This window comes from Ricinus communis, chromosome 8 (assembly GCF_019578655.1).
Source record: "Ricinus communis isolate WT05 ecotype wild-type chromosome 8, ASM1957865v1, whole genome shotgun sequence".
NCBI classification, from domain to species: domain Eukaryota; kingdom Viridiplantae; phylum Streptophyta; class Magnoliopsida; order Malpighiales; family Euphorbiaceae; genus Ricinus; species Ricinus communis.
In genome coordinates, this window is record NC_063263.1 from 12,610,514 (window position 1) to 12,624,501 (window position 13,988).

Consider the following 13,988-nt stretch of genomic DNA (forward strand, 5'->3'; position numbering starts at 1 on the left):
TAATTGATTGGATTAATAGTGGCAAGGTAATTCCAGATACACGGACAGAAAATGAACAACGTGTTGCATCCAAAAATTCACTGCTGAATGAAGATTCCATGAATTCGTTCAAGCATTATATCGTAACAAATTGTGAGAGCTCATTATGACATTACTACAAAAATTTAGATATTAATGATTTTCACTGATAAAGTACCGAAAATAATAATAAAAAAAAAAAAAGACAAAAACATACTAAACAGTTATGATTGCCAGGCCAAATGCAAATTCTGCAGATTATTCCGCGGTTTTTCCTTTCTTTCCTTTCTTTCCATTCTTAGCTGACACATTTCTGGGTCCTTTACTTTTTTGACCCTTTGCATTCTTACCGCCCTTCGAATTCCCTTTCCCCCGCTTGCTCATACCATGCACCCTAGCATCCTTTTTCATCCGCCGATCTACGAGGACTTTTCCCTTGCCAGCCTTGTTTGCCACTCCTTTCTTTGCAACAACATATTCCTTCTTAGGCCTTTTAGGTTGTGCCTTCTTATATAGTTGTTCAATCATCTTCCTCTTTGAGCGATCAGAGATCTCTGCTTGGTCAGATATGGTGTTTGCCTTCTTCCGGACCTTCTCAAGCCTCTTCATTGCTATCCGCTTCTTTCTAGCCTTGGCCTCTGCCACTTTCTTAGCAGGCCGGGCATTTATTTCCTTAAACTGTGCTCGCATTGCAACAATCTCCTCCTTGGTAACTGGTTTAATTGGTTGTCGGTGCCTCCTCTCTTCTTCTACAAACCAGCCAGGCAAGCCCTCATCATCAAACATATATTTATTGTAGGCATCATCAAGCATCTCTTCCCTTTGTTTTTTCCTCAGCATCTTTTTAGCATAAGCCAATATCTCAGCCTTTGCTTCAACATCTTCATCAGAATCATCTGAGGATGAATCATCACTAGAATCCATAGCTGGAGCAGGGACTATTTCAAAATCCTCTTCTCCCTTGGAAGTTTGATGTTGAGTGTGTTTGTGACCTATTGCATCTTTTGCTTTATTTTTGGGACTAGCAACTTTACCCTCCTGCATATCTACCTGCATTTGATCCTCACTATCGTACTTTTCCAAGTCTCCATCCTCTACAGCTTTGGCAAACACATCCTGAGTAAACCATTTGTTTGTAATCTCTTCTTGGGTCGGCACTTCCCCATCATTGAAAGGTACCATGAGAGGATTTACTTCCTCATCACCCTGGTCTTTATCTGAATCATAATCAGATTGCATCGCATCATCATTATCATCACCCTGCATGAAGCAAGAACATTTAAGTTCAAGATGAGAAAAACACAGCGATGGCATTATTGCCCAACACCCAATAAAACTTGTACAAAAACAACCTGCACAGTTCACTAATAATATAAAAATAAACTACAAATTTACTGATAAACAGTAGCGTCGATGGTTTTGTCTAGTGAAGACTCATAAGCAGCCATGTTTAAAATTCAGGAGTTGAACACACTAGACAAACTTCATACCTCCATAAGTTCAGAGTAGGCCTTCTTTGCACGTTTCCGCTGCTTAGTACTTCCTTCCCTTTTGGTCACAAATCTTTCATAAACCTGATCAAGAAACTCTTCCAGATGTGCATCATATCTGACATCAAATTTGCAGAAAGGTTTAAATGATTGGATTTCTCAAAAATAATCCAGCAGTAAAAGGCAGGGATAGAATGATACCTTCTTCTTTCCTCATCAGAATCCAAATCACTGGATGTATGCTCGTCAGCTTGATCATGGGGCTCCTCATTTTCACTGTCTCCTAACTCACCATTCTCGTCATTTTCAGCAGAGTTAACAGCTACCAAATCTTTCTTCCCCTAAAAAAATTCAAAATGAAATTGTAATTGTGGAAGTTCAAAAAACCCCAGCAGGCAAGAGGTATAAACAAACTTTAAACAATAACCAGAAAAGGAGATTTTCATATCAATATAAGCAAAAATGAGAAGGATTAAATCATACAACTCAAGTCAAGCTCTGGCTCCAGAAGAGAATATTTAATTAAGCTCTCAATAGTTGATTTTGCTCAAAACACATTTTTTGTGCAAAGGAATCCAGGTGCAGGAATACCTTGATGGAAGAAAGAGAGAACAATTCATGATCCACGTAGCCATCTTCCAACGCATCTATTTGCACTCCTTTTGTCTTCCGTGCCTTGTCCTGAAATATTTGAACATAGTGAGGCAACATGTAAGTTACAAAAAGTAAAGTGAACCAGCACGCACAATTCAAAAATAAAAATGAAGTGCAAAGTATTTTCCCTGTCATGGAACTAAAACATCCTGTTAAATATATTTACAATGCCAATTTCTCATACAGCATATCTAGTTCAGAAACCCAAAGAGACCTTCATATGGTAACACTTTTAAATGGAGATATCATGGTTCCAAACCTTAGCTCTTCTTTTTGCATCACGTTTTTTCGCTTGTTTCTTCTTTCGCTCCACCGCATAAGTCAGCTCCTCCATTTCATTCAGCAACTTATCATCTTCATCCTCCACATTCTTTTCTTCACCATCAGTGGAAGTGGTAGAAGTAGCCTTTTGAGAAGGAGATAGGGCCTTCCTTATGTGCATCCGCCACCTACAATGATGAAACAAGTAAAAAAATGCATAACATGCATGCAATGCATGGTTACCAAAATTTTTATAATATGCAATAGCCTGCATATTTCACTTATTTTCCTGTTTCGCTAACTGTAATGCTACAATATCAAACCTACTACAAATATAATCCCCAAGCATGCTGGTGAGCGAGCCACAGTCCATCTATATGCATAACTTAATACTCATCTTAATACCCAAAGTATGAAAGATCAGATCCTCGAAATTATACATAAATGGAGCACAAAATACCTAAAAAGATAAAAAGGGTGAAGTTCATTCACATTCTGTTTTGACAGATGACATCATTAAAAGGGTGACTCATCAAGTTAAGTACGTTTTAGAAAAGCTAAAAATCAGTCGCAACAGTTCCGTATTAGCATAACCATCCTAAGATTAGTTCAATCAGGCATGCTAAAACCCATATGAGAACATTTTCCTTGGCTCTCAAAGAAATGTTAATATCTTATTCCTTTTCAAGAAAAGTAAAAACAAAAGATGTAAGGTAAGTTTGCCGGTCTACCCTCTATTTTTCTCCAAATAGCAGTAAGCTAAAGCTATGAAAGAACACTTTTGTAAAACTTAAAGTCACATAGTATCATCATAAACAGAAGTTAAAACACTGAGATGCCTAACCAAGGTTAAGTAGATGTTTTGCTTTCAAAGGCCACAAAAGTTTACTATTTCTTAAACAGCAAGTACTTATTTTAAAGGTACTTTTGCAGAAGCAAAACTATAATTTAATTTAAAAAATTACAAAAGAAAATTAAAAAGTAAGAAAATGAAACCTTATGCTTTGTGCAATGTTATTTTCTCAGTGAATTGGTAGTATCTGATTAGGTAAAGCATTCACTACAAAGATGTCTTCCTTGTTAAACTAACACATAGCATAGTCTAATGAAGAGATGTGTAGGCCACAAGATCTAACAAGAATGATGAAGGAAATTCAAATGAAGAAAGTGGATTCTACTATTTTTGAGCCGCCATATGAATAGTGCCCATGATATATACAAGTTATCAGCGCCACAAACACCAATTTTTTAGCCTTTTATTTTCTTTGATGTAATTGCAGATGATTATTTTAGAACTTCTCAATGAAAAACAAAGTGGAAAATATGTATCTTACTTCAATAGATGTTTGAAGTCTTGCTTCCCCAAAACACGAAGATCATCACATAGAGCTTTAACCTGGCAAAACAATTATTCACTCCGCCATTAAAACCTATGATGAAAAAAAGGTACAGTGATTAATGAAAAAATAAAGGAAGGAAAGAAAGGCCACCTCTTCTGTTGTCAAAGCATGATCCCTTAGCGGCAAAGATGCTGGGTCCTCAAAGGCTATAGATGTAACTGAACCAAGGATCTCAAGAGGCGTGTCAGACCAAACAAAATCAGCTGCTGAAGACACTTTTCTAATTATGCTCTCCCCATCTTCATACCTGTAGATGCATTTTTCAGCCAGGACACAACTTTTATGCTTATATATATTTATCTATATATAATGAACTACTTTTAACTCCCCATATGCTCATGCTATCAGAGAAAATCAAGCATAATATTGCCTCATTCTAGAATGAGAAATGCTGCACTTTAAACTTTTGACCCAAAAAAGGGGGAAAAGGAAAGGCAGTCAACCTACTCTTGAGATTGATTTTGGAGACTGATTAAATTTTATGTGGCTGTGAAATGACTTACCCATCACGGTGTCGCTTTTGCTTTGATCCTCTGAGTACATCAATAACCTTCCGCTGGGGTTCAACGGATCCCTGGAATAGATGCTTCACATCAAGAAGGCGTGGATCAATCTTTGCAGGCGCCTTGTATTTTAACCCCAGAACAAATATTTCAGCAGAGGCTGAACGACTTGCTGCTGGTTTATCCACCTCAACCTTTTCAAACAACTACAAAAGAAAAAAATCATGTTAAAGTCTAAAGTCTTAACGATTCAATTTTAACTCTATTAGCCAATTCTCATGTTTGAAAAGCTCATAATTGCTATAATTCTTTCAACTATATAAAACAAGGCATTTTGAAAGAAATGCAATCATGTAACATGTTGTATGATTTCATCTCTTTTCAAACACCTTCAAAACACCATGTCTACTGCAGTTGAAAGAATCAAATTGTAGCAACCATAATCTTTCCAGATACAAGATTGACTAAACAGAATTCGACAAAATTGAATTGAACTCCAAACACTATGTCCACAACAATTGAAGTAAAAAAAAAACTCGCTCACCTGATTGAGACAGTAAATGACTGAATTGTAATCTTGAGACCTAAAAACCTAAAACAAAGAATAACACACACGATTAATACACAAATCACTTCGTACTAAAAAGAAAAAGTTAAAGAAAACATAAAAGAAAAGAAGGCTTACTTTAGTAACAAAAGTGCCTTTAGGAGCCAAGAACTGAGTAGCCAATCTAACAGCATCAATAACAAGAGCATTTTGAGACATAGCTTCTTGAGCCCAAGCGCCACCAATATTAGGAGAACCATCATGTAACACTAAATCAAAAGCTTTAACTCCATGCTCTCCCATTATTTTCTTAACCCTAGCTTTACATTCAGGTTTTGTTATATCTTGTTCGATTGAAGTGGCGCCTCGAATAGGCGCAATTTTTACTAAATCGATGCCCAGGACAAGGCTCCCAACTGGCACACGCTGCACCGCTACCTGCATCCAACCTCCGGGAGCGGCGCAGAGGTCGAGGACGGCGCGTGAGGAGTGGAGGAATTGGAATTTGGAGTCCAGTTGAACTAGTTTCCATGAGGCACGTGATCGGTACCCGTGTTCTTTGGCTAAACGGTAAAATTTATCTAAACGGTGCTTTCCTTTCACCTTACCCATGGTGCGGTGGTGGTGCTGCTAGGGTTTTTTCAGGGTTCTTGTTGTTGTTTCTCTGTTTTATTATACAAGAGAGAGAGGAGAGGTAATGTCTTAAAAAAATTAAATCAAAACGCACCGTCTGCTCCCAAAAACAAAATAATAATAATAATAACAAAACGCACCGGACAAAGAGACAGAGTAGGTTTTTCTTTTTTCCCTTGTTCGCAGCGATATTATTTATATCTACAAAAAATTATTTCATTTTTATGATTTTATAGTCATTTAAAAAATTTAATTTTCATGTACAAATAACTAAATATAAATAAATTAAATAGATGCACTTTAACTAATTAGAATATAGTAATGTATGTTATTTGTGTAGAATCTCAATGAATTTTAATATTTTTTATAAGTTTTGATTGAATTTATTTTAAAAGTGAAAAATATAATATTTTTAAGGTACTATTAAATGTTTTAAGCTCTAATTTCCTTGTGATTCTAATTTATTAGTTGTTTTTATCTTAATAATCTTTATTTTGGTTATCACTAAATTACTTTCTGTTTTATGGAATATACTGACAACTTTGGCAAGTAATGGATAAATTAATATCACAAAATGGGAAAAATGGGAAAGAGTGTAGAAATGGAAAGGCACTGGAAGACAATATAAACGAAAAATAAAATAAATTTTAAATTTGTTTGCAATGAATCTACACTACTGTTTTAGAGTGCTATGGAAACAATAATAACTGCTACAGAAGTCATTTTCCATGACTAACAATGAGGAAACCAGAAGACAGTTTACATTTGATTTGACAAATTCTCAGAAACTTAAACTGCATCTCCTTAATATGTGTATAAACAATAAAAGTGTTTAATTCTGCAACATCAGCAGCACTCTGCCATCATAAAATGCCAAGGCATATTTGGAAGTGCATATTAAAATCTATCATAACATTAATGCATGTCCCTCAACAGGAATAAAATCAATCACCATCAATTCTCGCTTCTATATTTGTTTTTCCCATCTGCTCCTTTACTACATGCCCTGTCAACCGGCCAAGGTTTTTAGTCCCCACGGGAGCTGCTGCTACTCGCAGAAGATCTCTTCCCGCCGTACTTCTGTAAAAGACCAAAAAAAACCAGAAGAATGTTATCCACCATGCACCCCTGCTGCTATGAGTCTAGAGCAGTTCTTGACGGAAAATTAAAAGGGACTTATATAGGTAGTTTCATTAAGGAGATAAAATCCTATAAGGCACTTCAAACTCACCTGCTTTCCTATGCTGAAAGGAATATACTTGTACTTGATCATATGTGCAATCTGGCGCCTCATTGTTAGGACAAAAAGAACGATCCAGTAACAGAGCAGTATAGGCCAAAAGACAGGAACATCAAACATGGAAAAGAAGGTCATGACAAATGCTATGCAGAATGCCTTTGTGAAGGAATACCTGGAAACATAACAGAAACAAGTTGATTACTTTCATGCATATCATCATATCAAGAATTAATTAACGAAAACAGATTCCTGTACTTGGGAAAGGCAAGAGACAATTATCTTAACTGAAACAACTACTTATATATTCCAATTAATCTTAAAACTTACAATTGAAAACTAAATTTTAATTAAAAAGAAATATGCGACTCCTAAATTTATCTTGCATACTCTTTTTACTATGAAAAAATCTGCAGGCACTAATTAAGAAACAGAAGTGCCTCAAAGCATGCTTGCTATTCAATCTAATAAACACTTTTCATGGTTGAAAAGGGTCTATGACTGACTGCAATTACCCTGCTGACCACTTGATAATACAACCAGTAAACAAACTTGCGTGCAGCTAATAAACAACCAACAGCGTTCCTCCAAATATTTAGTGACATGCACCAACAAGCACATGAAACCATAAAACAAATTTCAGGCAACAGATACATATGAATACATGATGTATCGAACTTTTCTATAAAAGATGAGCTATTCAACTAGACAAAGTTGTTACAGCAAGGTTTTCTTTATCTTCCACGGGTAATCAATTTAGAAAAATAACCATGCTAGGCTTGCAAGAAAGATAATTTGAAAAAAATAGATAATACAATTTAACCCAAAGAATAATGATCGGATGATCCATTTAGCACAGGCATTTATTTCAACTATCTAAGAATTGTGCAATGAGCTGAAAAAATCATTGGAACTGTAAACTATTATGTATCCGTTCATGCTTTCACATCGGAAGAGATAATAATACTTCACCAAAGGATATCCAATACTGATAACTGGTAAAGGAATCTCAAGAACATCCTAATACATCCTATACTACTTCAACACAAACTCGTGATAAATAATCTCTGTTAGGGTTGTGACAGTTCTTATTAACAAGCATATATTCCTCATAATTGGTCAATTCCCAAACCGTGCAGTATCCATAACAATTGAAGGAACAGGGAACTAAGCATGAGAAGATATTTTGCTTAAGCAAAAAATTCCAGAACATGTTTTGCCAAAAAAAATGTTAAGCTCCCATATGTTCAAGCAGGCAACTTCCCAATTAGACCCAAATAAATCAATCTCACTTTTTAAATTCCCTAAAGACCAAAAATGCATCTTCTCACAAAAAAAAGTTCAAAGTATCTATTGTAGATTATAGGCAGATCAACAGCAGAGGAATGCCTAACTTAAACACAATGATAAACTATTCAAGATAGCATCCTACAAATAGAAAAAGGCGCAAATCAAATATGAAGATGATCCCACACTGACAAAAAGAAGCCTCGTAACTTGAAACAAAATGTTGACCAACAGGATCAGCAATAAAAATGTTGAAAAAAGTTTATCTCTAATTACCAGAATTTGAACTCAGGAAGGCGGCGAATGAACGGCTTGAATTCATCAGAACCCTTTGTAGGCAATAAAGGTCCATCTGAATGCTCAACTTCAGGATCAACCAAAGGTGACAAAAACCCAATGAGCAAATTCAGTAGATATATTCCAAGCCCATAGGAAACAATGTAAAAACCCTGAACATAGTAAACCCGCAAACAGTAGATAGCCACGATGGCTAGAGACCCAATCCACCGGTAGATTGTATGAGGTGTAGTCTTATCCAGATAATACTGATACATTCTCCAAACATCATGTCCCCATTGAGCTACAGGCGATGCTGCCGATGCACCCTCACCCCCAACTCCCTCCATTAAATTAAAGTTTCACAATCCTGCAAACATTGCAAACAAACAAAACCAATCAAAAGAAGCTGCATGTGCACTGAAGTGCAGAAACATTAATCAAATTAACAGTCAACAAGCAGTAAACAATACAATATACATTACAGATATTCTGACATTACGACCATAACTTATCAACCCTATAAACCTTATATGTGCAAGTAATCGTTCACAATCTTGACACACAAAGTTTAGTTTCAGAATAACAGTTATAAAAACCACAATCCCATATAACTCAATGTCTATAAAATTTTAGGAAAAAAAAAAAAAAGAAGTCAAATGCAAAACAAAACGCATACCAAAAATCCTCGCATACCCAATTGATACAGGACCAAATGCAGCTAATAATTATTTCATCAAATAAAGAAAAACAACAGAAGATCCAAAATGTACATAACTCCAGGGTTTCAATAGCAAAAGGAATTCCAGAAGCAGATCTGAAAACAACAAGCAAACCTTCTATACTTCCAAATTGATATTAAAATTACAGAAACAAATGAAAACATGTTTATATGCTAAACTAGAAGAAATTCACGATCAGAAAATTATATGATAAATTACTAACAAAAATTACAAAGAGGTACAATTGGAAATACACAAAAATATCGGAAATTGAAGAGAGAAGAAAGGGAAAAGAGAATAAAAGAAGCTGACCTTAAATGGACTTGGGTGTTGTCTAAGCTTTGCTAGCTTAGGACTGTGAAATAGAGAGAGAGAGAGAGAGAGAGAGAAAGAAGGTGAAAGAAAGAAAGAAATAAAATCTGGAGGCGAAGCGAAACGAAAGCAGATCTGCAAAATTGCTAAGTTTGGGGATAGATTCGGTATTTAGGTGTTTGTTTCTAGCTCGAAGGGAATAAACAAAAAAAGTAATAAAATTAAAAAGAGAAGAATTATAGTTAGTTACGGACAGTGACGCGATAGAAGCGCGGTTGAAATGAAGGTGAGAAAGATTTTAAGTTGTCTGTGATATAAGATAACGTGAAACTACAGTCTACAAACATGGGGAGTTTTCCAAAGAGAGGATTTAGGGAAGAGCATACATACATGCCTGTCCTTTTATCAAGAAACAAAGGGAGAAATGGCCACAGTCACATTAAGCCCTCTTCCACGTAATCAAACACATTTTTCTTTTGTTACGAAAATTATATTTAGCTAATTTCAAATGGACAGATGGTGAATTACTTATTTATTTATTTATTTTATTTCTTTAATAATGAAATATATCCAGTTTAGATTTTTTTAGTAAATAATTTTTAAAATTTATATCTCATGATCAAATATATACATAAAAATATAGGTATTATTCAAATATATATAATATTATAATATATTATTTTAGGATATGAACAATCTACTTGAAGTATTATATTGTAGAAAAACTAAAATAAAATACAATTCAATCATATATTACCACTTTTTAATATATAAATTGCATTTTTTTAATAGAACACTTCACTTACAATATGAATGAACTACAAAGCATACATACAGTAATAAAACGTTATCTAGTCATTAACTACATCTTATCCATAAGATACAAGTGTAATTCAAACTTACATGCTGTTATAATATGTATTTATAATATATCAAAAGCATACTTTAAGTATTATATATTATAGAAAAATAAAAAATAAAAAATATTTCAATCATTTTAACAGTATACTAATATATAGTATATAAATACTATTTATTTTTTATATACACCATCAAGATCATACAGAATTCAAGACTTCAACTACAGCATAGATGAACTAAAAACCATACATAAAGAAATCAAACCTTATCTAATGACAACTTCAACTTATATAATTCAAATAAATATATTTAACAAATATTATTAACAATTCAACAGTGTATTTTAAATTTAATGATATATACGAATCAGAAACAAAATATACTTTCAACATCTTAATAGTATATTCCAAGTATATTTTAAATAAACAAACAATTACTACAAAAGAATACAAACCAAAAATATATAAGAACCTAGAAAAAAATAAAACCTTCTCATAAATATTTTTTTAATTTTTTTTATAAAAATAATACCTTATTCAAGTCGGTTTCTCAATAGAGATGTTGCTCTGTTGTTTAGATTGAGCTTTAGTTGAATCAATAACAGATTATCTAATCACTATTTTATCTCTTTCAAATTCCTCTATGGACCTCAATGGAGAATCATCACTAACATTTTTTTTTCTTAACAATTGAAAAGAATCTTCGGCTGCATGTGCTTTTTCTAAATCGATTTCTTCTTACTTCTTAATCAACATCATTCTCTTTTTTTAGATCAAACTTCTATTACTTCACTAATAACTTTTTCCTTACCCATTTCAATTTCAACAAAAACTAGGTTTAACCAAATTTATCATAATCTAACTATTTAAATTCACAATCAAAGCTTAATTTATATAACTATTATCCATTAAAATCTCACCATAGCTACTAATTTTAAGTAACAAATTGAAAAGATTTAAGTTTTATTTTAAAAAAAGATTAAAAAGATAAATTTTTAACTTGAAAGATAGATATAGAAAAGGAAAGAAGAATAATAGAAAGGGAAAAAGAAAAAGAAACACGTGCAAAATAAAGTGTTTAGATTGAAAAAAAAGATAAAAGTAAAATTATGATAAAAATTCTTTTACACATATATATATATATATATTATATATAAAAAATTTAAGAAAATAAACGTAAAAAAAAAAGTTTAAGAATAAATAAAATTTCTTCAGTTTATTTTGGGGACTTGGGCTCGCTTATGAAGCTTTTATTCGTGTCAATAGCCCAGTGGAACATGGTAGCATCGCCACCCAATCCATTTTCTATTTTTGCATAAACGAGTCGTCGTTTTAGAGCCAAAGGGTTCTAATTACAAAGACTTCCCAACTAAAATGGATTGACTATAATTTATTGCTCAGCGAAATTACATTAATGCCTTCAAATTTCAACCTCTCGACTCCTCCTTATTTAATTTTTTTTTTTTTTTTAATGTGGGAAAAGATTAAAAAGAACAATTTACTGATATATAGAAATATGAAGATAAAAGGGATGCATGTAATTGTTAGACATTTCTACTCCAATTTCTTTATTTTTTGTTTTAGTGCTTCACGACATGAATAAAATCTGTAAACTCATCAAATAAAGTCGATTTTCTAATATTAAAAAATATTATTATATTATAACATCCATGAAAATTAAATTATATATTGAATCACATTGCAATAAAGATTATTTACAAACCCACCCTATGATCTTTAGAAACTCCCTCAGCCACTAGCATTTGACACAACTTGAAGAACAAGTGATAACACTAGATTTGGAATTAGTGTTCAGTAATATTTTTTTCTTTTATATAGTATTGTTTAATGTTAATCTTGGCATAAATATTAAATAGCTCGTTATATATATAAAATATTAATATTTAATAATTTGTCGTCTATCATATATATTAATTATTAGGCTTAATTACTAATTAAATTATTAATTTTATACTTTTAAAAATTTTATTTAATAATTGTTATTAAAAATACTTTTCGATAACAAATTTTTAGAATTTTACTATAACAAAGATGATTAGAAAATCGATTATACTCATTAAAAGAATAATAATTGTAAATCAATAAAATAATTCGTTCTAAACTTAATAATATGACTATAAAAGTCTCACATACGGCATGCTCCTTATAAATTTTTTGTTGACTCAATCATTTTTATATTAATAAGTAGAATTGACTTCTTAAATCATTTTTTTCATTATAAAATTTTAAAAATATTAACAAAAAGTGTTTTTAAAAATAAATTAAAATTATATGTATTTATTTAAAATTCTGAAACAACAAATAAAAATATTTAAAAATATAAAATTCATAATTAATTAGTAATTATTCCTAATCATTAGGTGGTTCAAATCCGATTTGGCTATCAATTATCATTTAAATATATTTGAATAATTACTTAAACACTCAAGAGTGTTGAAATAAAATGATAAATTCTTTTTCTAACTTAATAAATTATACTTATTCTAGAAATACATATACAAAAAGGAAATTATTACAAAAACAAACACAGCCTATAAATAAGTAAACATATATCTATCTTTACCCATTACGGATGGCTTTAATAAGTCGAATTTTAACGGGTAATTTTGAAGCAATAAAAAGGAGGTTGAAAATTGATACGCATAGGTCCCCATTTTGATAACAAAAATTGGACCGTTAAGTATTAACAATGGAGATAGGCATTACGAGGTTGACGATTATGGTGGGGGGCGGCCCATGCGACGACAGTGAGAGTGAGGAGTTGGACAGGCCATGCAAGGAAAACCCTGCCTGGTGGTGGAGCCGCGAAAAGGAAATGGAGAAACCGAGGGCGGGCTGTGGACAGAATTGATTCGTACGGTCTCCGAGGTTTGTTGAAGGAAAATGCATTAGTCAAATTATTCAATCTACTTTATATATATATAATTTAAAAAAACTATATAATAAAATAGTTATTTAATATGTTTTTCTTATTTTTTTAAATAGTATAGAATAATTTGACTGTTTTTTATTTTATATTTAATAAATACATTATAAATTTTTATACATTTAATTTAATTAATTTTTTTATTTTTTATTTTTTACTGATAAAAAAAAACAGATTTAGCTCTAAAAAGTCCAATTTGCTCTTAATTCTTATTGTAATTAATACATTATAAGTTATATATATTTTATTAATTAATATCTATTATTTTTTGATTTTTGACTTTAGAATTAATTTTTCTTTTCTCTTTTAGTAAAAAGAAAAAACATTAATACTTGTTAAATAAAATATAATGAACAAAAAGAGATTTTTACTCTTTATAAGTAAAATGTTCTTTATTGAACAAAATATACTCTTTAAAATAAAAGACCCCATTAAAAATGTTTAAATAGTTTTTAGATGATCAAAATTTTAATTTTATCTTTTGATTAACTATAAATATTAGCCCAAGCCACCAAGCTATATATATTGTTGATAAGGGAAACCACAGAAAATGAATATATGTAACGAATGTTATAATTTTGAGAAATAATAGAATTAATCTAATATCTTTTAGTCAACCTTACTAATATTCAATCTTAATCTCATTTTATTTTAAAATAACTATGACATATATAAAATCCTCTAATACTTATTTTAATAAGATAGGATTTATACACAAATTATTTTTATTAAGATGTCTCAGAACGGGTCAAATTGGTTATTGTTACTACCATTATTTAATTCTGAATTGAATTGGCTTTAAATATCAATAAATCTTATAGAAAACAAAGTACAAGAAATC

At 31.7% G+C, this 13,988-nt stretch overlaps 2 protein-coding genes across 2 annotated transcripts; both read right to left on the bottom strand.

The window, feature by feature from the left end:
- Window positions 1-52: 52 nt before the first annotated feature.
- On the bottom strand, window positions 53-5,563 carry LOC8285330 (pre-rRNA 2'-O-ribose RNA methyltransferase). The gene is made up of 10 exons (XM_002512874.4): window positions 5,012-5,563; window positions 4,871-4,918; window positions 4,327-4,532; window positions 3,914-4,070; window positions 3,758-3,819; window positions 2,422-2,611; window positions 2,100-2,189; window positions 1,710-1,849; window positions 1,509-1,626; window positions 53-1,278 (listed from the first exon to the last, which is right to left on the bottom strand). Exons 1-10 carry the CDS (start codon window positions 5,483-5,485, stop codon window positions 277-279), a joined length of 2,487 nt encoding a protein of 828 aa, XP_002512920.1. The 5' UTR covers window positions 5,486-5,563; the 3' UTR covers window positions 53-276.
- A 568-nt stretch (window positions 5,564-6,131) lies between these two features.
- LOC8285331 (protein RER1A) lies at window positions 6,132-9,515 on the bottom strand. Its single transcript, XM_015715234.3, has 4 exons — window positions 9,341-9,515; window positions 8,307-8,676; window positions 6,738-6,918; window positions 6,132-6,586 (listed from the first exon to the last, which is right to left on the bottom strand). Exons 2-4 carry the CDS (start codon window positions 8,654-8,656, stop codon window positions 6,533-6,535), a joined length of 585 nt encoding a protein of 194 aa, XP_015570720.3. The 5' UTR covers window positions 8,657-8,676; window positions 9,341-9,515; the 3' UTR covers window positions 6,132-6,532.
- Between the last annotated feature and the right edge of the window lie 4,473 nt (window positions 9,516-13,988).

Coding starts and splice junctions, on each gene's coding strand:
- LOC8285330 (XM_002512874.4), bottom strand. CDS start 5,485: ATGGGTAAGGTGAAAGGAAAGCACCGTTTAGATAAATTTTACCGTTTA. Junction 4,533..4,870: donor TCATTTACTGTCTCAATCAG/GTGAGCGAGTTT, acceptor TTTCTTTTGTAG/TTGTTTGAAAAGGTTGAGGT. Junction 2,612..3,757: donor GACTTCAAACATCTATTGAA/GTAAGATACATA, acceptor TCATCATTGTAG/GTGGCGGATGCACATAAGGA.
- LOC8285331 (XM_015715234.3), bottom strand. CDS start 8,656: ATGGAGGGAGTTGGGGGTGAGGGTGCATCGGCAGCATCGCCTGTAGCT. Junction 6,919..8,306: donor CTTCCTGAGTTCAAATTCTG/GTAATTAGAGAT, acceptor TTATGTTTCCAG/GTATTCCTTCACAAAGGCAT. Junction 6,587..6,737: donor CTTTCAGCATAGGAAAGCAG/GTGAGTTTGAAG, acceptor GGTCTTTTACAG/AAGTACGGCGGGAAGAGATC.